Here is a 26,350-nt window from a genome sequence, read left to right on the forward strand (position 1 = left end):
AGCAAATCTCTTATATATGAACGTGTCGACTTTGTAAAATTATGGCCGCGCTATTTGAGGATCACGTTGATCGATCAATTATTTTGACTGCAGGTAAACAGACTGAACATTTTTCATACATTTACAAGCAAGTTTTATCTTCTTTGACATGATCAAACCTGTCTTAGCAGACCAGGGTGGGAATAAGGACGAGAATCCCAGGATTGTAATAATATTGTTGATGGACCGAGTTTTTTTAGAGTTGGAATATACTGATCTAAAGATTTCTTTTTAGGGAATACCATTAAAAAAGTAATAATATAATAAAAGCAATTAGTAATTATAAAAAGTAAAACACAAGAGATAATATAAAATTAATGACACGACAATATCGACCCTTGAATTATTTTTTAGAATAAGATGCCTAACACTCTAATGGAAAGCTTGAGCCACGCAAATTGGATTATATATATCCTAAAAGAACTAATTAATAATATATTCGGAAGCCATTATATATAATCATTATAAAGAATAAGAACTTCTCTATTTCAAACAATACAAAATCTTATACACCACCTACACTAAATTGAGATGAGATGAGATGAATTTAGACGAGTTGAATAAAATATTGTTAGAATATTATTTTTTAATATTATTATATGTGAATTTGAGAAAGTTGTTTGAAATAAAGAATGCATGTTGTATTTGAAACTGTAATGTAGCTTCGAAGGGCCCAATGTAGTCATATTGTCATATTAATTGAAACTACATTGGGGTCCTAGCTCGAAGTCGTTGAAGCTGTAATGAATGGGTGTCGTATTTGAAACTGCAATAAGAAATTAATAAGGTTGTTGTCAAGCCAGTTAAAATTATGGCAACCATTGGATACTAATATTTAAGCTTATCACTACTCTAGTTTGTTTTATAGTTCACGTCGGTTTGTTGCTGACGCCATTGCGTACTGGCGAGAAATCTGCGTAGAAGTCTTTTTAATCTGTTTTTAATTATTCTCATTTCACTATTTATAGAAATATATCGGTATATATAATGTATATATCGGCTAAAACTTGGCACCATGAAGAAAAATATTGAATGTTCAGATGCAACTTCCACGCCACTCCTTCCCGTCTCCCTCCCACCCTGCTCTCTCTCTCTCTCTCTCTCTCTCCACCATCCAAGCTTTAGATTACTCTTTATAGGACATATAACCATGTTATCTATCTTCATCTTCTTTCTACTTCTTCCCTCTGCATACTCAGTACATTTCCAAATCCCTCGCTTTGAATCTAATGCTGACAACATACTGTACTCGGGTGATGCAGTACCTTCTGTTGGAACCATTGAGCTTATCAACAAATACAATTATTTATGCCGAGTCGGTCGGGCCATCTACTTCGAGAGGGTGCCTCTTTGGGACTCGGATACTGGAAAACTCAGTGATTTTAGTACCCACTTTTCCTTCACTATCGACACCCAAGACCGTCCCAATTACAGCCATGGGATAGCATTCTTCTTGGCACCTGTGGGGTTTGAAGTCCCACTAAATTCAGCTGGTGGATTTCTAGGCCTATTCAACACCACAAACAGTGATTCATCTCAAAACCAAATTGTTCTAGTTGAGTTCGACTCATCATACTCGGGCCAAGATTGGGATCCAGAAGTTGAGCATGTGGGGATTAACAACAACTCAATTGCTTCTGCAAAATACACCCCCTGGAATGCTAGCTTTCATAGTGGGGATACAGCTGATGCATGGATCACTTACAATGCTTCGACGAAGAACTTGAGTGTCTCTTGGAAGTATCAAACAACCCCTAATCCTCAAGAGAATACGAGTCTCGTTTATGAAATTGATCTCATGCGGGTTCTTCCAGAGTGGGTCATAGTTGGATTTTCATCTGCTACAGGTCAATATGGAGAGCGGAATATAATTCGATCATGGGAATTTAGTTCCAGTTTGGAAATGAAGGAAAGAAATGGAAAAAAGACAAAACCGAAGGGTTTAGTTGTTGGTCTGACAGTTTCAGCTGGTGTTCTAGTAATTGGAGCAGTTATGACATTTGTAATATTGTGGGCATGGAAGAGAAAGAAATTGGAGAAGGAAACGATAGAGACTGTGAATTTAACATCAATTAATGACGACCTTGAAAAAGGAGCAGGACCAAGAAGATTTTCTCACATACATCTTGCTTCAGCTACCCACAATTTTGCAGATGACAGGAAGTTGGGGGAAGGAGGATTTGGCGCTGTCTATAGGGGGTTTTTAACTGATTTGGATATAGCAGTTGCTGTAAAGAGAATCTCAAGGGGTTCAAAACAGGGAAGAAAAGAGTACATAACTGAGGTGAAGATCATTAGCCGGCTAAGGCACAGGAATTTGGTTCAACTCATAGGATGGTGCCATGACAAAGGTGAGTTCCTACTTGTCTACGAGTTTATGTCAAATGGTAGCCTTGATGCGCACCTCTTTGGCAAGAGGAGTCCTCTGACTTGGGCAATGAGATACAAGATAGCTTCTGGGCTGGCATCTGCGCTGCTTTACCTCCATGAAGAATGGGAGCAATGTGTCGTACATCGTGACATCAAATCGAGCAATGTCATGCTTGATTCTAGTTTTAATGTGAAGCTTGGAGACTTTGGATTGGCTCGGCTCATGGACCACGAGCTAGGTCCTCAGACAACTGGATTGGCTGGAACATTAGGCTATATGGCTCCAGAATACATAGCTACTGGTAGGGCTAGTAAAGAATCAGACGTATACAGTTATGGTGTGGTTGCATTAGAAATTGCTACAGGAAGAAAGTCAAACGACCGTCCGGAGAAGGATTCAGAAATGGGGTTGGTAGAGTGGGTTTGGAATCTTTATGGAAGTGGAAGGCTTCGTACGGCGATTGATAAGAGATTGAATATGGAATTCGAGGAGAAGCAGCTAGAGTATTTAATGATTGTAGGACTGTGGTGTGCTTATCCTGATCGAAGTCTTAGGCCGTCAATAAGGCAAGCAATTCATGTTCTTAATTTCGAGGCTCCAAAACCAGATCTTCCATTGAAGATGCCTGTTCCTCTGTATCATATCCCTACACCGTCAGTTAGCTCCGGCGAACCTTTAATAACTACTAGTCTAGAAGACGGTCGTTGAATGCGTGAACAGCAAACCATCTTTAATTTGTCAACCTATGTATGGGTCGTTGTCTTTGATTTTCTTTTTTTAAAATTGTTTTATGGGGAATTAGAAGTGCTTGCTTATATATATGCGTGCGTGTGTGTGTGTGTATGTATGTATAATAATGGTGATCTTTTGATGCCGGACAGAATGAGCCTAATATTCTGAAAATCTTACCTATTCTCGTGTGTGTGGCACGTGGAGTTAGAGAGCGGATCAACACTATATAGGGCGTTGGAGGCGTTCTGCGATATAAAACAATGTCGTTAAACCTGGATTTTTTTTAACCCCGAGTAATGTACGACAGTGACTAATACCGAATGAGGACTTTACCTTGCAGAACTTAGAACCCAGATCGTGCTATACCACTTCCCACTAGATGCGATGGCAGTACTCACCGAGGTGATGAATCTAGAATTTGAAAGTATGTGGGAATTAGTGAGAGACCCATAAACAGCTGAGAATCAGAGAACTGAAAACAAAAAATTTAGAGGGGCTCTCCTGGAATCAGACTATGCAGAAGAAAAATCACCTTGGAGAGGCTGTCTCTGATAGATTTCAACCGCCACGGCCTAATTCTGTTGCTGCCTAGATGCTAGAGAGAGAGAAGGGGAACCTGTGATTGAAAGAAAATAAGGAGAAGAATTAAAGAAAGATGCAGACCGAGGCAACGGGACTTACCAATGTGGTGGAGTGCCGCGGCAGTAAGCAAGCGGAGACGAAAGGTATCCCACGAATGTGCTACTGTGACCACGAATCGGAGATGAGAGGGGAAAACAGAGAAGATGTGTGTGTGTGTGTGTGTGTGTGTGTGTGTGTGTGTGTGTGTGACAGAGAGAGAGAGAGAGAGAGAGAGAGAGAGGAGAGTGAGCTTACTTGTGTGAGGAGTCTCGGCGACACCAATCTGAAAATCCACCAACAATCGCAACACCAAATCACCGGGAATATGGAAGGGCGCGAGAGAGGGAGAAAGGACGAGTCTGCAAGAACTTTGAGAGTGAAGAGAGAGTTTAACTGAAGAGGAGTGAGGAAAACTGAAGGTGCGTGTGGGCGAAAATGGGATTCGGGGGAAGAGAAAAATGGGGAGAGTAACTGGCTCTCATACGTGGAGGAGGAGAAATCGGAACCAAGAAACTGAAGAGGAAGAAAACTCACCATACGGTGCCGTTTTGTCATTTCAGAGGCTGGGCTCTTAGTAGACCTGGGCCTGGGTTTGGGCCTGGGCCTGGGCCTATGTATTACACTATGTGGGCAAATTTTTTTTCAAAATCTTCCTGCCATCAATTACATGTTGATATAAAATTTTTAGATTTTATTATATTTGTTCGTCTAACTATAATTTTGTTGAGGTATACAAGAATTTCTCTTATGATAACACAGAGATCGATACCTCAGATATTAATTTGTAACACACCTCAAGAACTTGATAAAGATAACACTAATTTGCTCTCTTCAACGGGAGCTCCGCCGAAATAATAAGTGAAAAAATGAGTGAAATAGACAAAGAAGGTTATATAATATTCCAGATTGCCTTACACTCTCTCTCTAGTGTCTTGAGTATATATGGCTCATATGAAGACCCTACGAAAGGCCGAATGACGGCCATGGGCCTTTTAAGTCCAACTAACAACAAATACACATAAGAAATATAAACAACTCGTCTTAACTAACCAACCCTAGCCCATATAAGAAATAAAATAAAACTAAGTAGAAATCATTAATCATCCTAGCCGGAGCCCATAAAAGCCCCCAAGTCCAAACCTCTCTTTATTACCCCAAATCAAAGTCTACGGTGACCTCGACTCATTCCTATAGATCATGTGCTGAAGTGGGACATTTCTCTCTCTCTTTTTAGACGCTCTAAGATACCCAATACTTGAGCTTTACGATGACCAATAAAAAAACAGGTATATAAACTATAAACAGATGTCTTCAAGATTGGTAACCCACACAGTCAAAATCCTAAATTGGTTTAGAAAATCACCGACCAGAGCAACAAATCCCTAGCTTGCATTTCACCCTTGCATAAAATAAGTAAATCAAGTGAAAACAAAAAAGATAGAGTAGTTTATCCTTTTGAAGGCTCCAGTGGAATTTAAATCGGCTCCCCTGTTCATCGATCCAGTAAGGTTATGTTTGGATGTTGAGATGATCTCGATTCTCAAATGTTCTTAATTTATTAGAAAATAGTAATATTTTGTATCATTGAGATATGTTTAAATGTAAATATGTTGATATATTTATTTGAATATATAAAATATGATGATATGAGTTTAACCTTTTATGGCCGGAAGTTGAAAAAGTAGTAGGTCCTATCAATATATGGTTTGGGATGAGTTGAGCTCAAATAGTTCTCTACATAGATCACTACATTGGGAAAAGTCCCTTGACTTTTCCATTTGCACAAATACAATATGTAGGTCATGTAGTAATGGTAGTAATGCACAAATAATACCAGACTTTGGCCAGAGGTTATCTTGGAAATAATTAGCTATATATGTTTAAGAGCTTTAGGAGTTATACTTTATATTTTAATTAGGTCTAAATAATTGTTTGAAACATATTTTTAAAATAAATCGTGCATCTTGCATGTGCTTCATGAGGTCATGTGTAAAAATCACTTTCACACGAAATCCTGTCAAAAGATTTCCAATCAGTAGTCTGGCCCCGTGATGCCAACTATTCGAGGGATCCCCGCTCTATCGCAGACTACGTACGTACTTAACACAAATGAGTCGTAGAAGTAATTACAAAATTATATATACTTATACGACTGCACATATTTAAATTAAACTTAATATGATCGGAAGGAGGACTCACATTTTAAATATTCTTAAACTTCTGAACAAAGTGACTTCTATTCGAGGTCAGCTCTAGCATATAATGATCATGAGACAGTGTACCAATTTAAACAACATTTTCTTGTGCTATGATCACGCCGGATTCCTTTATTACATTATTAATTATTTTACATATTCGACGCATAAATTGAAATTATCAGGCGATCAATTTATAGCTGTATACTTTGTTTATTTAATATTTCTTGACCCCAATTCGCCGGCGATGGATCAGCGATTCAGCATCGTGAAGTTTGTCTTTCGGAAGAATGTAAAGTACTGGAGATTTATCAATGCCTACAAATATAAAGTACTTGCTGATCTCTTCTTTTGATGTTTGTTTTCCCAAAATATGACCACTACTACCACTTTCTACGATTTTTTTCAAGCTAACATTCTTTGCCTTTTTTGTTTTCCCCTCTGCAAATTCAGTTTCTTTCAAGATATCTCGCTTTGAGTCCAATCTCTCCAATATACAGTATCATGGAGATGCTGTACCTTCTGTTGGAGCTGTTGAGATGAACAAAGTCAATTATCTATGTCGTGTTGGCTGGGCCACATATGCGGAGAAGGTGCCACTCTGGGATTCCAAAACGGGAAATCTCTCCGACTTCACAACTCGTTTTTCCTTCATTATTGACACCCAAGGCAGTGATAGTTATGGTCATGGGCTTGCATTTTTCCTTGCACCTGTTGGGTTTGAAATCCCACCAAATTCAGCAGGTGGCTTTCTGGGTCTGTTTAACACCACATCCAGTGATTCAATTCTCAACCAAATTGTTCTGGTTGAGTTCGATTCTTTCGTGAATTCTGAATGGGATCCTCCATTTCAGCATGTGGGTATCAACAATAACTCCATTTCTTCTGCTGTCTACACTCCATGGAATGCTAGCTTACACAGTGCAGATACTATCGATGCATTTATTATCTACAACGCTTCAAGTAAGAATTTGAGCGTCTCTTGGGCATTTCAAAGGACTTCCCTTCCTCGTGACAATACTAGCCTTTCATACAATATTGATCTCTCAAAGGTTCTTCCTGAGTGGGTCACAATTGGATTTTCAGCTGCTACTGGTTCGAATTTTGAGCGGCATACGCTTTTGTCATGGGAGTTCAGTTCAAGCTTGGATATAAAAGAAACGAACGGAAGGAAGATGAGAAATATAAGATTAATCTTGGGTTTGTCAGTTTCTGGTGTTGTTTTGGTAGCTGGGATTATTATAGGATTTGCAGTACTCTGGAGGCGTAAACAGAAGGCGAAAGAACGAGCAGAAGCAATGAACTTAACATCAATTAATGATGACCTAGAAAGAGGTGCGGGACCAAGGAGGTTCTCTCATAAAGAGCTTGCTTCGGCTACCAACAAATTTGCAAATGAGAGGAAGTTGGGTGAAGGAGGGTTTGGTGCCGTTTACAAGGGCTATCTAGCAGATGTAGACATGCCAATCGCGGTGAAGAAAATCTCGAGGGGGTCTAGACAAGGGAAAAAAGAATACATAACAGAGGTAAAGATCTTTAGCAGGCTGAGGCACCGAAATCTAGTGCAACTCATAGGATGGTGTCATGACAGTGGTGAGTTCCTACTTGTCTATGAGTTTATGCCCAATGGAAGCCTTGATGCTCACCTCTTTGGCAAGAGGAGCCCTCTCACTTGGGCAGTGAGGTACAAGATTTCTCTAGGGTTGGCCTCTGCGTTGCTCTACCTTCATGAAGAGTGGGAACAATGTGTGGTTCATCGAGATATCAAGTCAAGCAATGTCATGCTAGACTCTAGTTTCAATGTCAAGCTTGGTGACTTTGGGTTGGCTCGACTTATGGATCATGAGCTAGGTCCACAGACAACCGGGCTGGCTGGAACTTTAGGATACCTGGCTCCAGAATACATAAGCACGGGTAGAGCTAGCAAAGAGTCAGACGTATATAGCTTTGGGGTGGTCGCCTTGGAAATTGCCACTGGAAGAAGGTCAATTGATCCTATGGATAAGGATTCTCAGATGGGATTGGTAGAGTGGGTTTGGAATCTTTATGGAAGAGGAGATCTTCTGTTAGCTGTGGATGGGAAGTTGCAAAAGGATTTTGACGAAAAGCAAATTGAGTGCTTGATGATTGCTGGACTTTGGTGTGCTCACCCTGATAGCAATCTGAGGCCCTCTATAAGACAAGCAATTCAAGTTCTCAAGTTTGAGGCAACAATGCCAAATCTTCCAACACAGATGCCTGTTCCAGTATATCATGTGCCAACACCATCTTTTAGCTCTGGTGAACCTTCCATAACTACAAGTCTCCAACACGGTCGCTAAACTTGGTCACCATCTTGCTTCTAAAGTTTCATATTGGCCATTGCCTGTTTCAATGCATGTGATTCATTAGGTATTGCCTATGCTTGGAGGGATGTTCCAAGACTTGTGTTCTTAGTATTATTTGGTATGAAATTGAGACTGGAGACTCAAGGTAAGAGGGATTTGATCTTCTCATTCAGTTTGGTCATTATCCTTTTTGGGTTGGGTTCTATAGTACTTCTATATTTTGTACTGGCCTCATGTGTTACCTCTAAATCACTGCATGTAATTTGTTGGTGCGTGTCAACAAGTTTTGAATGCCAGTACTCTCAATGGGAGGTTTCAAATATATGAATCAGAATTTTTGCGGCGCCTCCAAGTCGCTGCAAAAATTCTTAAATCGCGGATGCAAAAAATGGTCGCACATACGGTAGACATTGACGGCGATATTTGTTGCTGCAAAAGTCATGTTCTGCCTCAAAAACTGCAGCGGTTTTTCCGTGATTGAATAGAAAAATTAGAGAGAAATCAATATTTTGTTTGAGTTGGTGATTAATCACAAAAAGTTTCGATCCATTACCTTGAGCATATAGCTTAAGCTCATGTTCTTCATCAGTGAGGATATTTGGGGCCAATAAAAAAGAAAATAAAGACATTTGATGCCATCTTATTGAAATTTTGGATTAATATCATATTTTTATAATATGATAAATAGATTTTTCTTTTTTAAGTAATGCTACTTATAATCTTTTTTCCTATTATTCTATTTATAATTAAAAAACCCTAACGAGCTTATAATTAAGGTGCGATTTGGATAATAAGTTAAGAGGGTATGAGTTGAGATAAAATTAAGTTGAAAATTAAATAAAATATTCTTAAAATATTATTTTTTAATATTATTATTGTTTTGAGATTTACAAAAATTGAATTATTTTTTATATTTTATGTAAAAATCTGAAAAAGTTATAATGATAAGATGAAATATTTTCACTATCAGCCCAAAGTTGTGGTATAGGATGAGAGATTGGTCCAAAGTCCTTACAATAATTATTAGCATGTGGGGCGATTTTCAGATCAGCTTGAGGGCATCTAATTAATTACTGGACGGATTTGGTGGGATTGCTATTTCATTTTCAGATCAGCTTGATGAGCACTAATAATAATTTTTATTGGAAGGGTCGAAGTATAAGTAAGAAAATATACTAAAATCCAATATTAAATTAATTTTTAATATACATTAATATTAAAGTATATCTTGTAATTTTGGTTTGGTGTCTAGAATTTTTTTGAGGCTTGGGTTTATGTCTTTCTTGAAAATTTGTAATACCCAAATTTTTTGTTGTAATCATAATTTTTTTCCGCTATAAGTGAGGGTTATTAATAAAATTAAGCTACCATTCTCTTTCTTAAAAAAAATAGTATTGATATATTGAATATATACAAATGGACCTGAATGTTCATTTTGATTATCTTTCAATTCACTTAAAAAAACGAAAATTTATAACAAGTTATTTGTAATAAGAATAACTATTTATGATGAAAATAGATTCATTTCAATATGAAATAATAATTTTTATAAGAAATAATTTGTTACAAATAGATAATTACATAAATTTTTCCTGCAAAATTTTTCCAAAAAGTCTTAATTGATTGGAAACTGACGTGGACAATAGTTAATATTATAAAATCTAATTTGTCCTTAATACAGTTCTAATTACTTGACCTTTTATAGACTGACCAATGGATTTGGTCTGGGAAGGCCCCAAAGTTTTTCTTGGGCGAACAATAAATTAAGCTTTGGGCCCTTGCCCACTTAAGCTAGCTAATTCGTGAAACTGATTTGGGTTCAATAAAAAGTACTTGCATGAACTTAATTATTAGAAAAATATTTTATTCACGATTGATTCTATAAAACTAAATTAAAATATGAAATGAATTGAGATAAGATGAATTGAAATAAAAGTTGAAAGTTGAATAAAATATTATTTTTTAATATTATTATTATTTTAAAATTTTAAAAAGTTGAATTATTTATTATATTTTATATGATAATTAGATGTGAAAGTTGAGTTTTAAAGAAGTGTTTCAATCCCTTTTCGGCCTATGTAAAAATAAAAAACTTAAAATTATAATTTATTTAATATTTGTTTACATGACCATTCAAACTCTTTTAAACTTAAATCATCTCATTTATCGTCATTTAATAGAATAGTATATTACGTGCGGTTTAATAGAAGCAAAGTTCCTCCTTCAAATCTTATAGATTAATTTACGGACTAACCAAAAGATCAACGCTATTTTTACAAAATCAATGATCAATGCTTATGCCTATGGTGGATTGGTTTCAGTCTGTTGTTTATACCCATCGATCTGGTCCCAATTTTCAAATCTAGATTTAGGCCTTGTTTGGATAGTGAAATGAAATGAATGAGATGTGAATAGTAATGATCAAATAATTTGTAAATAGTAGTGAAACCGTTTGAATTAAAATGTTTATGAGGGTTTTGGGAAATGAGAAAAAAAAGGTTAAACACAAATATTATAAAATTAAAATATTGTTAAAATATAATTTTTTGACATAGTTTTTGGTTTGAGATTTGAATATATTGAATTATTTTTTGTGTTTTGTTTGAAAGTTTTGGAAAGTAGTAATGATTAGATTGAAAAATAAAAAATTTGAAATTGAAAACTATTTATGTTTGTAATTTTTGGATATTAAGATAAGATGGAGTTATCTTGATATCCAAATCAGGCCTAGCCAATGCCAGTGCTCAGTAAAATATGAAGAAATATTTGTGGGTAAATTCGCTGGCATTGGATTAGCAATAATAACTTCATCTCAGTTTTTATCTATAGTCATTATTTAAATATGAAGTAAACTGTAGCTCAGTCATTTTATTTTTTAATGAATATTTCTCACCAAACCCACTTCTACTCTCTCTCCACTTTCTTTCTTTCCCACGCATTTCTCCTCTCTCTTTCTCCACTTCAGTTTCTTTCCCACGCATCAGAAATTTCACATTTCCATTTGATTCTCCCGCATCGTTCACATTTCTTCTTCCTCACACCTTTCTTCCTTAAAAAACTGCCGTCTGATTTTCTCTCGATCCAGCTCGTCCCCATCGCCCGCCCAGCTCCTCCTTGGCATTGCTCACACTGATACCCCTTCTCAAAGGTGAGTTTTCTCTTAATGTCTTTCTCTTAATGTTTCATATTCTTGGGTGAATTAAAGAAGGGTCGTGGTCGTGTTCTTGGTTGAACTAGAGATGGAGATTTTGGGATTTGAGAGGATATTCTAATATTTTTGGGGATAAGGTTCTGGATCATACGAATTTTATAATCTTGTATGGTTTTATTGTTCTTTTTATTTTTTTGATATATTTATAGCAAGTATCTAAGCAGATTGCGTGTGGCGTCACTTGCAATTTGTTTTTGGTTATGTAAATTTTAGTTTTTTTGTCGATGTAAAGTCACTTTTGTGGGTATATGACTATATTCCATGTTTGTGTCATTTTAAGAGGATGATAGTTTTAGTCCTATGAAGAAGTCTCTCTCTCTCTCTCTCTCTCTCTCTCTCTTTGGAGGTTGGATTGAGAAGGTTATTTTGTATTTTCTGGAGATGGGTTCTGGATTATATAAATATTATATGCTTGTGATTTGTTTTAAATGAGTAGTTAATTTGTGCCTGCTTTGGCTTTTGCTGAAAATTAAGAAAGGGAAAGACATAATACATTTTTTGTTTTAATAGTTTATGACCAAGAGCTCTTTAGAAGAATATTCTTTTGTAAACATGTTGATATTTTGGACCTCTCTTAGAAATGAGCCTAAGATTGTGAAAATTAAAAACAGAATATGTATATACATAGTATTCTATGATGGTGATATTAGTACTCTATTGACCTTTTGAGATCCTATGATGGTGATATTAGCACTCTATTGAGACACTTTGTTTTCTGTAGTATTTCGGTCAAGTGCCAACATTATTCCCCATTTCTTATTACTTCTGCAATTGTGAAACGAACTTATTTGACCATCGAGCTTGTGAATTTCCAATGTGATGTGAGCAAACTATCATGTGCCCTCTTTTAGAATATGCATATAAAAACATTTATCTATGTATAATTATCTACATATGTGTATTCATGTATGTTATATGATTAAATATATTATAATTATATTTTTATGTGTAGTGAAAACCTGTAGAGTTGCTTGAGTTATGAAAGGTTAGGAGTTATATTATTTTCTAATTCGACTGTTTCTTTTTTCAACAATCAATTTTTTCTAGTGGTTATTTTCTCCTTTTTTCTTTTGTCCTTTTAATTATCCTGCTATGCATATGAAAAAAGAGAGTCAGCGAGTATGGTACTTGTTTTGTTCCTCTTTCTTGTTTTTAAAATTGACTTTTTGACCAAGCTTTGTGTTGATAAGTATCTACTTAAATTGCAGCTGCCCTTGCTATGAGGGTTTTGAATTATACTCCTATAAATGGGAAACCTATCAGGATTATGTATGGTTTGCAACTTGCAAGAATTATTGTTTAATCAAAGTTCATTGATTGGAAGATTTAAGTGAATATGACAACATGCAATGTCTTTATATTTTAGTTAATCTAACAGTCTGATGTGCATGTGTTTGCATCCAACATTTGGGAGTGAATTTGTTTTTGGTTTTCAGCAGCAAGTATGTTTCAGCAGCAACTAGTAACATTAGCCTATTTATAAGATTCTCAATGTAAATTATATAAGATTCTCAATGGATTGCAACTCATTCTGTAATTCCATTGCAGTTCTCAAAATTTTTATTGGATTACTAGATGTTAGCATTATCTTACTGGACACATTAGCATTATATTAGTGGACACAAAACTATCTTATTGCATGTGTTTTTAGATTAGTGATTGCACATGCTGTGATAATGTGGGCAACTATATCCATGAGCTGAATGTTTGCCTCATGTGATCTGGTTGTTCACTGAATTAATGTTTGTCTCTTTACTCATTATTTGCGTATAATCTACGTCTGATTTTGTACAATAATACTCTCTTTAAGGATGGACGCCATATTGATGAATATCCCTTCTTCACCACCCTATTAGAAAGTGGTGAACAAGGTATCTCCAACACTCTAATGGGTAGCAATCATGATAATGTTGTACTCTAAGCAACATGACTGGAAGGTGAAAAAAGGCCACCTAGTAAGAAATCTGCACGAGGTGTATCTTTCACCATAGAGGAGGACAACCTCCTCGTGTCGAGTTGGCTCAACATTAGCATTGATTCTATTCGAGGAACTAACCAAAAATCTACACAAATGTGGTATAGAATTTTGGATTATGACAATAAGTATAAGAAACCTAGAAATCCAGAACGTTCTGTTATGTCACTGACCAATCGATGGTCGGTGATCCAAAAATGCACAAATAAGTTTTGTGCTGCTATTGCCCAAGTAGAATCATTGCATCCAAGTGGTACAATGGAGCAAGACAAGGTATAAATTTCAAACTATTTCAAATATGCAAATTATTTAGAGAAATTACATTCTCACGTTCTCCCTTGTCATATTTAGATTGGAAGGGTCAAAATCATGTATAGAGAGATTGAGAAATCCAGCTACACCATGCAACATTGTTAGTGTCTATTAAGACACCAACAAAAATGGAAGCAACATATGTCAATGTTGTCAACAAGAAAGAAACTGCCTAGGAAATGTTTAGCTATTGCGGACTCGATTCCAGTAGGAGACGACACAATAGGTGAGAACGTTGAGGTCATTATTGAAAGACCTCCAGGCAAGAAGGCTGAGAAAAAAAGGGAGAGAATGAGGAAGGCTAGCGAAGCTTCGGACTCTGAATTTCATGCCTCCTTAACTCGGATGCACGAGGATAGAGCCATGTTCATGCTGGAGAGAAGACATGAGGCCAGCAAGACAAACTCTGATAGGTCTGAATTAGTAGCCGAAAAGAAAAGGAAGACCGATATGGAGATAATGAAATTGGATCTTGCTGGTATGAATGCAATGCAACGAGAGTGTTTCCAAAATCTTCAAAAAGAAATTTTTGAGGAATCTAAGAGGCAGTTTTCATCTACATCTATATCTCCATCTCCATCTCAACCTTTTGGTGGTGTGTAGCCATTTCTTGTCTATATTTATGGGCTGTTGTTATCTATTTAATATTGTAATAGAACACTTTTTGGCTGGTTTTAGTGGCTGGGTAGCCACTATGTACAGAGGAAGAGCTGTATTTTGGGCTGTAATGTGGGCACTGCTGTTGTTATATTTTGCGTATTGCTGTAATGTGGGTCTCATGGGTACTGTTGCTTTATATCTTGTGGGTAACAACTATATGTGAAAGAATGTTGTTATATTTTCTAGGTTGTTGTATGTGATCAGCAACTATGAGCTATTGTTATGTGTGTGCAGCATCTTTTTGAGCTGCTATTATGTGTGAACAACAATAGTGGTCAACAACTATGAGTTGTTGTTATGTGTGTGCAACATATTTTTGAGCTACTGTTATGTGGGCAGCAATGTGGTCAGCAACTATGAGCTGTTATTATGTGTGTGCAACATCTTTTTTACTGTTATTATGTGTGGGCAGCAACTATGAGCTGACCAATGCTTCTTTTTGAGCTGCCTTTTTTTTTTTCCTCTTTGTAAAGCTTGTGATTTGATTTGTAGTTGTCTTGAGAAGTTTTGTTTGTAGTTGTGATTTTATTTTATTTGTAAATTTTGGGCAACAATTGTGTAAGTACTGAAAGTATAGATTGTTGGATTGTAAACAATAGTGGTAGTGTTTAAATGATAGTAGCAGTAGCAAAACTTGTTGCTCAACTAAAAATGCTTGTGGGGGAGAGTTGTGAAAATAAAAAAGAAAATAATTATTAGAGTTTGTTGGGAAGAGTTGGAGATTATGAAAAAAATAAATAAATAAAAAAATTAAAGAAATAAAAAAATTATATTAAAAAATATATGTAAAAAATAATAATATTTTATTATTATAGAGAATGGAATGGCTAATTCATTGTAGAGTGGGAGTTTTGGGTCATTAATCAAAAGCCAAAAAGCCAGTTATTAGCCAAATTTTGACTCGGAGATAGCTAATCTAATGTGAATGCTAATTTTGTGTGGTGAGATGAGAATTTTGTGTTTTGTTTGAAAGTTTAAAATATTATGTTTTAATATTATTATTATTTTACGATTTGAAAAAGTTGAATTATGATTTGAAAAAATTGAATTGTTTATTATATTTTGTATGAAGATTTGAAAAAGGTGTAATAATGAGATGAAATGAGATGTAAATTTTGTGTTTTGTCTTGTGTCCCAAACCAGTTGCGATCCAAAGCCTTTCATACATACCTAGTGTGACATATATGGGAGTACAAGTACTACGAATTAGCCTTGCTACTTCAAACAAAACCTAATGATAATTAATTAAATAAAAGAAGCAAATAATAAATGGTTGCAAGCCTTTAGACTTGGAACTTTTTCTAAAGTTAAAGCATCATGTTCAAATAATGAGAATTTACTAGGGAAATGTGACCCATCGATGATGTTGCTTAAATTAACGCTATAAAAGAATTGATCTCAATGTTAGTCTATTTGTTTAGAATTAATTTAGGAGAGAATTAGGAATAACGTAGAGTTGTTTGTATGGCGTGCCAAAGTAACTCTTCCGATAATACTTTATAGACTTTTTCATTTTCTCGAGAACTCGATCAGTTTTATAAATCCATTCGTTATAAAGAGTAAAATATCTGATTTGAGAAAGCCAAAACACAGTTTTATATACTATTTTTTTCTTTATTGACTTCATTACATAAATTCATGCAGTCTAATTTCTACTTGTTGAAATACAGTGGATATATGTTGAAATTTTTTGAAAAAAAAAAATCAAAATTTCCCTCAGATTTGGTTCATAATTTTATAAATATAGAAAATGGTCCCCCAAAAAATTTATAATCCTCATATGCTCTCTAAATTTCTTTTAAAATTTCAATATACACAGAAATGTCTCTCTCCAATTTTTTTCCTACAGTCTCAAAATTTTTTGTAATTTCTATATATTATCTATTTTTAAGGATTTGGCCCCACCATAATCACTACAAGAAAAAGGGCTTTTGTGGCCATTTAATTGGGACGAAAAAGACTATTTGTGACCAAAACAGACTCATTTTAGCTGTAAATAGTTATTTCACTGGAATTAATTGACCACAAATAAACAGTTTTCTTGTAGTGAATTAAACTAAAACTAAGTTTATGAGAAATAATAAACTTATTATAATATGGATCCCACAGTTTTTTATTATACAATATTAGGATTTTTAATATAAAATACAAAGTGAAAACAAAAGAAAAATCATTTAAGATTGATGATCTATATGAAAAATAGCTAAAAGGTTTTATCCTTTGGACTTCATTGTGTAGAAAAAAAAATATTTAATATATCAAGTATAACATTATATGCTTATTGTGACATGAAAATATCTAGATCTTACATGAAACTTGATAAACTAACTTAAATACTACAATAAAAGATGGACAATCATATTCTTCTCTCTTTTCTCTCTAGAAAGGAGGTGAAGTGTGAAGGGTGTGCGAGTGGCACGTGAAGGCAGTTATAACGGATTTTTGGCTTTGGGGGGACCATGACGAGGGTCGATTAGGGGAAACAGACGTAAAAAAAAAAAAAAAAAGGACACTGCTAGTGCACGGTGGTGGCTACGAAGGTAGAAGAACCTTAGGTGAGTTCTGGAAGGTCAGAGTGAAAAACTATTGCGGGAACGTAGTGGATGTGTTGGAGGAGAGATGGAAGGGATTCAGGTTGATGGAGGAAGAGCAAGTTGATATTGAACTCGAGGAGGATCTCTCAACTGAGCTGGCGAGCAAAGAACAGAGGAGTTTGCTAGGGAAGATTTGTTCCTCGAGGCCAATCAATAAAGAGGTGATTGGGTCGACACTTGCAAAAGTATGGAAAATCAGTAAGGCTGCGAAGTTCACTAAGGTAAGACCGAATGTCTTTGCTATAATTTTAGAGAACTTAGCTGATAAAATAAGAGTGTGGTCTAGGAGGCCCTGGTTTTTCCAACTAGGTGCTTGTTCTTAAGGAGTTCAAGGGACATACCCCTTTACGTAGAATAAATTTTGATACAGAGAGCTTTTGGTTGCGTATTCATGATCTGCCTTTCTCTTGTATGACAATAGGTAAGGCATAACAAATAGGAGGTACGGTGGGAAAGGTTGAGGATATAGAAGGACAGGAAGATGGGAGTAGGTGGGGGGAATTTTCTGAGAGTTTAGGTTCATCTGAATTTGACTCAACCATTAGTTAGAGGGAGAACTGTGAAAATGAGAGGATGTAGTTTTTGGGTTCCTTTCACTTATGAGAAGTTGCCCAAGATATGTTTCTCATGTGGTTGCATTGTGAATGGAGTGGATGGTTGTAGTAGTGATAAGATCAGTGGTGAGGGGAATGAAGAACAATATGGCTTTTAGTTGAGGGCAAAGTTGCTGCAAAAATCAAAAGGTTACAATGGTGGTTCATGGAGGAAAGAGAAGGGGAGTAGATGGAGAAGGGAGGAAGAAAATATGAACCAATATGGAGTGGAGAATAATAAAAGTGAGGATAATATTGAGAGGATGGCTAGTTGGGTAGGGAATGAGGTGATGGAGGAGGTGAGTGACAGGGAGAATGTGGTGATGGAAGAGACTAGAGGGAAGGAGGGGAGAAAGGAAAACAATAAGGATGAAGGGGTAAACAACACTAATGTGGAGGGGAGTGGGATGAAAAGATCATTTCCAGAGAAGGAGTAGTTGAGAGAGCTGAATGTTCAAGTTACTATTGAAAAGAAGGGCGTGGACAATGACAGGAAGGATGGGGTGGTGGAGGATTAGCCAAAAAAGAGAGGAGAGTGGAAGAGGAAGGCTAGAGCAAAAGGAAAAAAGATAGGGCCTATTTTCTATGGAACTTGTACAGAAGAAGAGAGGGGGTGATACTCAAGTGACAAATGAGAAGGAAAACATGAAAAAAAAAGGGGATAGATCAGTGAAATAGTCTTGGATGTCGTGGCGGTGGCTGATTCTCGGTCCCACCAAGCATTATGAAAATCATTAGTTGGAACTGTCGAGAGTTGAGGAATCCTTGAACAGTTCAAGATCTCTGCAATATGGTAGAGAAAAATAAACACAACTTAGTTTTTATAATGAAAACTAAGTCTATGAAAAACATATTTGAAAATATAAAAGAAGGCTACATATGGATGGGTGTTTTGTGGTTGAAGCAGTGGGGAAAGGAGGGGGATTGGTTCTGTTTTGGGACTCACATGTGAGAGTGGAATTAGTTAATTACTCTCAAAGACACATCAATGTTTGGGTAGATGATGAAGGGGAAAAGGGCTAGCTATTAACTTGCTTCTATGGGCATCTAGATACTGCAAAAAAAAAGGATTCATGGCAGTTGTTAAAATCTTTCAAACCAGTAGGTGCAAGAGGATGGTGTTTACTGGGTGATTTCAATGAAATCCTCACAAATGATGAGATTTTTTTTTTTGGGGGGGGGGGGGGGGGGTGAAGAGCAAGGCCAGAAAGTCAAGTGGAACAATTCAGGTCAATTATGCATGAAGGTAACCTGTATGATTTGGGTTAGAAAGGAGAAAAGTTCACTTAAGAGTAATTCCCATGGGGATGAATCCTTTACCAAGGAAAGATTGGCTAGGGCTATGGCTAATTCTGTATGGCTCAATCTTTACAACGAAACAATGGGTGGAGGTATTGGCAGCAAGAACATCAGATTATAAACCCCTACTGGTGCACATTCTGAAGCTGAAAGATAAAAGGTGGGAAAGGAAGAAAGGCTTTAAGTGTGAGGCATGTTGGGCACTAGAAGAAGAATGTGAGATGATCCTAAAGGAAGTATGGAAGAAGAAAGAAACAGCAGCTACTCAAGTCAGTTATGTGATGGGTTTACTACAGAAAAGTGGTGCAGCTCTACAAAGATGGAACAAAAAGAATAGGCTGGGAGGAGATAGAAGTTAAAACCAAACTGCTACAGAGATTACAAAGTGAAGAGAATGGCAGTAACATCAGTGAGATAAGAAGGGTAAAAGAGGACTTGAATCTCCTCCTGGAAAAGGAAGACCTTAGATGGAAACAAAGGGCCAAATGCAATTGGTATAAGCATGAAGATAAGAATAAAAAATATTTCCATGCTTGTGCCAACCAAAGAAGAAGAAAGAACTTCATTAGCTCAGTGTATGATGAAGATAACAAAAGAATGGAGGGCTTCTTAGATGTTGAAGAAACATTTAGAGCATGTTTCAAAAATTTGTTTCAGTCCTCAATACCTAGTAAGGTGGTTATAGAGGAATGTTTGGTAGGCATGGAAGCAAAGGTTTCTCCTGAAATGAATGACTCACTGATGAGAAGGTTCTCTAAAGTAGAGGTGGAAGATGCTTTAATGCAAATAGCTCCATTAAAAGCTCCTGGACCAGATGGATTTGGGCCATGCTTTTATTAGAATCATTGGGAGGTAGTTTATGAGGAAGTGTGTCAAGCTGCATTATCAATCCTGAATGGTAATCCCATGGAACCCTCTCTTAACTATACCTATATAGCTTTAATCTCAAAGTGTAAAGAGCCAAAGAAAGTAAGTGAGTATAGGCCAATAAGCCTATGCAATGTAATGTATAAAATAGTTTCCAAAACTATTTCCAATAGGCTTAAAAAGGTCTCTCAGTTATAATTTCTCATACTTAAAGTGCATTTCTACCAGGAAGACTGATGAATGACAGTATTATGGTGGCATATGAATTGTTACACTCTATGAAATCTAGAAAAAAGGGGAAAGTGGGTAACATGGCCATAAAGTAGATATGTCAAAAGCGTATGATTAAGTAGAATGGGTCTTCCTGGAGGCTGTAATAAAGAGATTGGGCTTCAATGAGAAATGGGTGGAGTTGATAATGAGATGTGTGAAGTCAGTATCCTATTCAGTGCTCATAAATGGTCTTCCTGGTTATAAATTATGGCCTAAAAGGGGCCTGAGACAGAGTGACCCTTTGTCACCCTGTCTCTTCATTATTTGTGTTGAAGGTTTGAGTACTCTTCTGAATTTTTATAAAAACTAGCAGTTAACAAGGGGAGTGCAAGTGGCTAGAGGGGCAGTAGCTAATCACTTGCTATTTGCAGATGACTGCATTTTCTTTGAAAGGGCTAAGATAGAAGAGTGGTATAGGCTTCAAGAGGTGCTAAAAAAGTAGGAAAAAGCCTTGGGACAATTTCTCAATAAGGAGAAGACATCAGTGTTTTTTAGCATTAACACTAGGGAAGAGGATAAAAAGGTGATAATGGAAGCTAGAAACTTTATAGTTTGTGGTAACTATGAGAAGTACCTGGGCCTTCCGACCCTTGTGGGAAGATCAAAATTCAATACTTTCAGAATTTTAAGGGAGAGAATATGGCAACAAATTTCAAGTTGGAAAAATACTTTTCTTTCCCAGGCTGGGAAATAAATACTGATTAAAAAAGTTCTCCAGGCCATTGCAACCTATACTATGTCAGTGTTTAAACTCCCTAAAAGCTTTGCCTTGAGATTAATATGCTTTTATCAAAATTCTGGTAAGGTAAACAACAGGGAGATAGCAGCATCTGCTGGAGGAAATGGGAAAAGATGGGGGAGCAAAAAAGAAATGGGGGTTTAGGGTTCATGGATTTGGAATCTTTTAACATGGCTCTCTTAGCTCAGCAAGGATGAAGGTTGATTAGAAACCCTATGTCATTAGTAGCTGTGGTTTTCAAAGAGAAATACTATTGACAGTCAAGTTTCTTGGATGCAAAACTGAGTTCTCAACCCTCATTGATTTGGAAGAGCATATGGCATGCTAGGCAATTGGTGAATGATGGTATAAGATGGAGAGTGGGTGATGGCAGCAAGATAAAAATATAGGATGAGAAGTGGTTATCCATTCTCTCATCTTTTTCTATACAGTCACCAATTTATGTTTTGCAGGCTGAGGCAAAAGTTGAGGAACTAATTGACAAGCAGAAGGGGGAGTAGAAGGAAGCCTAAATTCAAACAATTTTCTCTCTTAATGAAGCTGAGTAGATACTGAGCATCCCTTTGAGGAGAGGATTGGTACAAGACAAATTGTTTTGGAGCCCTTCCAAGAAAGGTGATTTCTCTGTTGGTAGTGCATACTTCTTGCAGCTAGAAAGACTAAAAAGATTCAAAGGTGAAAGTTCAAGGGAGGAGTTTATGGATGAAAGGTGGAGTAATATTTGGGATCTTACAGTGCCTAGTGCAACTAAAATGTTCCTACAGAAGGCTGGAAACAATTTACGGCCAACTAAGGAGAATTTGTTCAGAAGAAAGATAGTGACAGAAAAATCCTGCCCAATCTGTTTTGCAGAATCTGAAACCATTATGCACGTTCTTTGAGAGTGTCCAATAGCTAATGATACCTAGGCAGAAACAAGTTGTGGGGTTCAGAAGTGGAATAGAGAGGAAGTTGACTTCATGCTGTTGTGGGAGAAGCTAATGAACAAGCTGAGTAAGGAACAACTAGAACTTGTGACAGTGTTGTTTAGAAGACAGTGGATGAGAAGGAACTTGTTCGTGTTCGAAATGAAGGTAGTTTGTCCCAAAGCTCTACTGCAGAAGGTAAGTGAATCATTAATTGATTACAAGGCTGCTCAGGCTTTACAGAAACATGAAAAGCAGGGACAAGTTTGTGGAAGGGGTTCATTGAAATGAGAAAAACTAGACCCAGGCTCAGTGAAGATAAATTGGGATGTTTCTTTGGATGTGAATGGTAGAAGAATGGGAGTGAGAATCATTATCAGGGATGAGGAAGGGGAAGTTCTAGTTGCTGTCTGTGATCAAAAGAACCATGTTGAACATCCTATGGTGGCAGAGAGTTATTCTTTAAGGAGGCTCTAGAACTGTGTAGTGAACTTAACATTCATAATTCAATCTTTGAAGGTGATGCTAAATCTGTGATTATGGTAGTCCAAAGGGAAGTTCATGATCTATCTGTGGTGGGTTCTATAGTTGAAGATATTAAGTTCTTTTTTCATATGATACCTGATTGGCAATTTCTTTTTGTTTTTAGAGAGAAAAATACAATAGCACACACTTTAGCTAGAAAGGCTTTGAGTTTTATAGAAAAAACAGTTTGGATAGAAGAGATGCTAGAATTCATTGTGAATGATCTGGTTAGAGACAGAAGTTGTAATTGTTAACTTCTATCAATGAAATATTGAGGTTTTCTTTCAAAAACAAAAGAAAGAATAAAAGATGGACTTTCTAAAAGATCAATCGATAGTTTCTATGAAGAAAACATATTCTAAATATTTTATTACAAAAATAATAATAAATGAATATTAGTCAATGAAACATTATCGTCAGAAATGTGAAACATATATAGCTGTTTTAGTAATTTTATTTCTACGTGTATGTAGCACATTATCGACATTTAATTTTATATATAGTTATGCTTTTCTAATTTTCTAATTTTTTTTATTTTATTTTACATAAACGTTAGTACCCCCACTGTCGAAATTTGTGATTAAATGGATTATGTGACTGGAAGAGGACAACTTGCTTGGGAGAACAAAGTGGTTTTTTCTTTTGACAGCTGAGAACTGAAGGGTCTTCGTTTTTTGGATTGGACTGATCATGTGACTCGACGAGAGTAAAGTTTCTGCTGAAAAATTATGTGTTAATATAAATAGATATGTAATTTTTCAGAAAAAGAAACGCTCAAGGATTTTTGAACATCAAATATTTTTGAGTATTGAGGTGTTAAAACTTTCACATCGGTTTTTGTCATGTTGGGTTTTTCAACATCAAATGTTTATTGTCAACCCTTGTGGCGTATTGAATTTTGCCCTAGCTAGCGATGTTTTCAATGATGTGTTGTTCAATGGGTTTTCACCCAATTGTCCATTCCCAAAAACAGGAGACTAGTCCATTGTTCCTGAGTGTATGCCTTAAAGCAACCATGCAAGGTTGTTGCCAATTAGAAAACAAGAAAAGAAGATCCATGGAGAGGCCGATCAGCATTGTGCGTCTAAGGTCGAGCTTTTTGGAAATGGCCAAACCGGAGTACCACAACTTCTCAGTACGACAAAAAATACTTTCATATTTAGTTTTCTTGTTTTGATAGGGCGAGGATGTAGATGAATACCACTAATATTTAAGCCTTATTAACAGCTTCGAATATGTCCGAATACAAGATATTTTTATGTTTGTCGATTTTGCTTTAGTGAATTGAAAAGGCTTCAACCAAAGTTCTACCCTACCTTCTTCAGCCTCAACAAATGAATGCTGTTCTGATGAGTCAGCTCTTCATTTTGTTTTTGTTGCTACTTCCCTTTGCAAACTCGATTTTCTTCAACCTTTCATGTTTCCAATCAAATATGGATAACATATTAACCTTTGAGAATGATTCATTCACGGCTAGAGGAGTACTTGAACTCACAAAGAATCAACTCGATTACTCCCTCAATGGAAGTGTCGGTCGCGCCTCGTATGCTGAACCTGTACGCCTTTGGGATGCAAAGACAGGGGAGCTTACGGACTTCATCACCCACTTCTCTTTTGTCATCAACGCTTTGAATAGATCATTCAGTGGTGATGGGCTCTCCTTCTTCATTGCACCACTTGAGTCAAGAATCCCTAACAATTCAGGTGGTGGGTATCTTGGACTGTTTAGTCCCGAATCTGCTTTCAACTCCTCCTTGAATAAAATTATTGCAGTTGAGTTTGACAGTTTCCAAAATTCATGGGATCCAAGTAATGATCATGTTGGAATCAATATAAACTCCATTGTCTCTGCAGCAAATGCCATATTGGCACGGAGCATAAAGAATGGATCAATAGCAAATGCATGGGTTAGTTATAACTCAATCACCAAAAATTTGAGTGTTTTCCTAACTTATGCTGATAATCCAATCTTCAACGGGAATTCTAGCCTTTCATATACTGTCGATTTGAGAACTTTTTTGCCGGAATGGGTTAGAGTTGGTTTCTCCGCAGCCGCAGGTGATCAATCGATGGAGTTTCATACAATTCGTTCTTGGTCGTTCAATTCAAGTTTGGAGGCATAAGATGGAAATAAAAAAAACAGTTCAGTGCTTTGACGGGAACTTCTCTTCTAGTGTAGCACAACAAAGATCGAATTAATCAGAAACAACTTCAGTTTTGTTGTATGGCTGAAAATGCTCATTATAGCAGCAGTAGTAGAAACTTGAGTCAGCACAAGCACTACAAGTTAAATAAGTTAGCAAACTGGGTTAGCATAGTTATTAGTTGGAATCATTATGATCATGTAATAAATGAAATCTTGTGAAAATACATATCAATATATTGTTAGCACATAGGTAAATCCCAAAATATTCTAGTTTAGCAACTTGATCTTTTCTTCCTTCTCTTTGTTTGTACTTTAGAAATGAAAAAATCTCATAAACTGTCATTGCGTGGAGAGACAGAACAATAAACTTTTCTATAATGTACAATGTACGTAACTTTGGCCATCCAGAGTAACTATATGTTTAGGACTTAGGCTTATTAACTTTCTCAAAAACTAATTAATTTTATAAATCCATTGGTTGCAGAGTTAAAAGAATTAAGTTTTGAAAAAAAAAAAAAAACACACACACAAAGTACACACACATTTGTAGCACGAACAGTACTACTATTGTACGCGGTAATTGACGATAGAAATGATATGTATTAATGAAAGTGAATAATATTGAGACTAAACAAGAATTAGTAAAATTCTCTTTAATTAGGAGAACTAAATCGTTCTTTTCTTTCTAAGAATTGCTACAACCACAAAATAATTTCACAAAAGTAAACTCATAAACTGACATGGATTTATATAATATATTAGGTCTACTTTACAATAGAAGTAACTTTACAATTTGACATACCACATCAAGCCACATCAATTTGTGAGTTTATTTTTGTAGAATTTTTTTTGTGGCTAAAGCATTTCTCTTTCTTGATAGGAAAAAGAACTGAATTGTAACACCCTGTATTTTAATGTATTTTTATTGAATGATTATTTTTATTAATTCAAAATTTATTCTCTTGTTTTAAAATTTTTGAATTTTTAAATGGTTTAATTTTTATGAACTTGAAATTATATAAATTAAATTTGATATATTTCCTTAATATTAATTATTATGCATTTAAATTGTTCTTCATTTTAAATTAATTTATTGTGAGATTTAATTACTTTATTTTCATTTTATTATTACGTTTAAATTATATTATTTGACTTGCTGTTTTAAAATCTTTTTCGTTGGATCATTTTTGTGACCCAAGATGTGAGGATTGGACCTCATTTCTTTCCTTCCATTTTTTTTCTTTCCTCTTTTTATTTCTCCTCCTTTTCTTTTTCCCTCCATTTCTTTTTCTCCTTTCTCTCTCCCCGCACGCGTCACCCCCTCTCTTCTCTACCCCATTTGTTTTTTTTCTTCTCCACCCACAGTGTCGCCGTGCGCCGCTTGTGTCCGTTACCGCCCCTACCGTTAGCATCCCCATCGGCCGGCGACCCCACCTGCCAAATTCCAGCTCCTCTTATTCCGCCATTCTCCTCCACGCACAGCATCAAGTCGCGGCCTTCCTTGTGCTCCAGCGCCGCCGTCGCGCCACCTCTAGCCACCATTTCTTCACCACTTCATTATCGACCTCATAGCAACCTAATGCACCCATCCTTAGCCCCGATCTACCACTGGTGAAACACATTCATCAACATCTCCGTTTTGAGCATTTTGGCCTTAACCCGCCCTCTACGCCGCCACCCACGGCCAACCACTACCACCACTGGCTTCAACGACATCCCTAAGCCCTACACTATCAATCTCGGGTCTTGGTTTGTTCCCGTTCAAAAGTGGATTTTTGAGACCCACGGCTACAGTGCATTTTGCACTGTCCCGTTGTTGTGTCATCACTTTTAGCACCTCTGTGACCTTTCGAAAATTTTATTATAGCACCGTAAGTATTTTTTCCAAATAACTTTTGTGATTTAAATGTATTTTTACACTAACTCATAATTACTGTGAACTAGTTTGATTGTGCCCGACTGAGTC

General features: G+C 36.3%; 3 protein-coding genes across 3 annotated transcripts; all 3 read left to right on the forward strand.

The window, feature by feature from the left end:
• Positions 1–1,066: 1,066 nt before the first annotated feature.
• On the forward strand, positions 1,067–3,403 carry LOC121260868 (L-type lectin-domain containing receptor kinase IX.1-like). The gene has a single exon (XM_041162922.1). The coding sequence runs from the start codon at positions 1,190–1,192 to the stop codon at positions 3,116–3,118; it is 1,929 nt and encodes a 642-aa protein (XP_041018856.1). The 5' UTR covers positions 1,067–1,189; the 3' UTR covers positions 3,119–3,403.
• A 2,802-nt stretch (positions 3,404–6,205) lies between these two features.
• On the forward strand, positions 6,206–8,285 carry LOC121260073 (L-type lectin-domain containing receptor kinase IX.1-like). The gene is made up of 2 exons (XM_041161928.1): positions 6,206–6,250; positions 6,369–8,285. Exons 1-2 carry the CDS (start codon positions 6,206–6,208, stop codon positions 8,277–8,279), a joined length of 1,956 nt encoding a protein of 651 aa, XP_041017862.1. The 3' UTR covers positions 8,280–8,285.
• A 15,386-nt stretch (positions 8,286–23,671) lies between these two features.
• On the forward strand, positions 23,672–24,361 carry LOC121260074 (agglutinin-2-like). The gene has a single exon (XM_041161929.1). It carries the CDS (start codon positions 23,672–23,674, stop codon positions 24,359–24,361), a length of 690 nt encoding a protein of 229 aa, XP_041017863.1.
• Positions 24,362–26,350: the final 1,989 nt, after the last annotated feature.

The sequence above is a fragment of the Juglans microcarpa x Juglans regia genome, chromosome 4D (assembly GCF_004785595.1).
Source record: "Juglans microcarpa x Juglans regia isolate MS1-56 chromosome 4D, Jm3101_v1.0, whole genome shotgun sequence".
Classification (NCBI taxonomy): domain Eukaryota; kingdom Viridiplantae; phylum Streptophyta; class Magnoliopsida; order Fagales; family Juglandaceae; genus Juglans; species Juglans microcarpa x Juglans regia.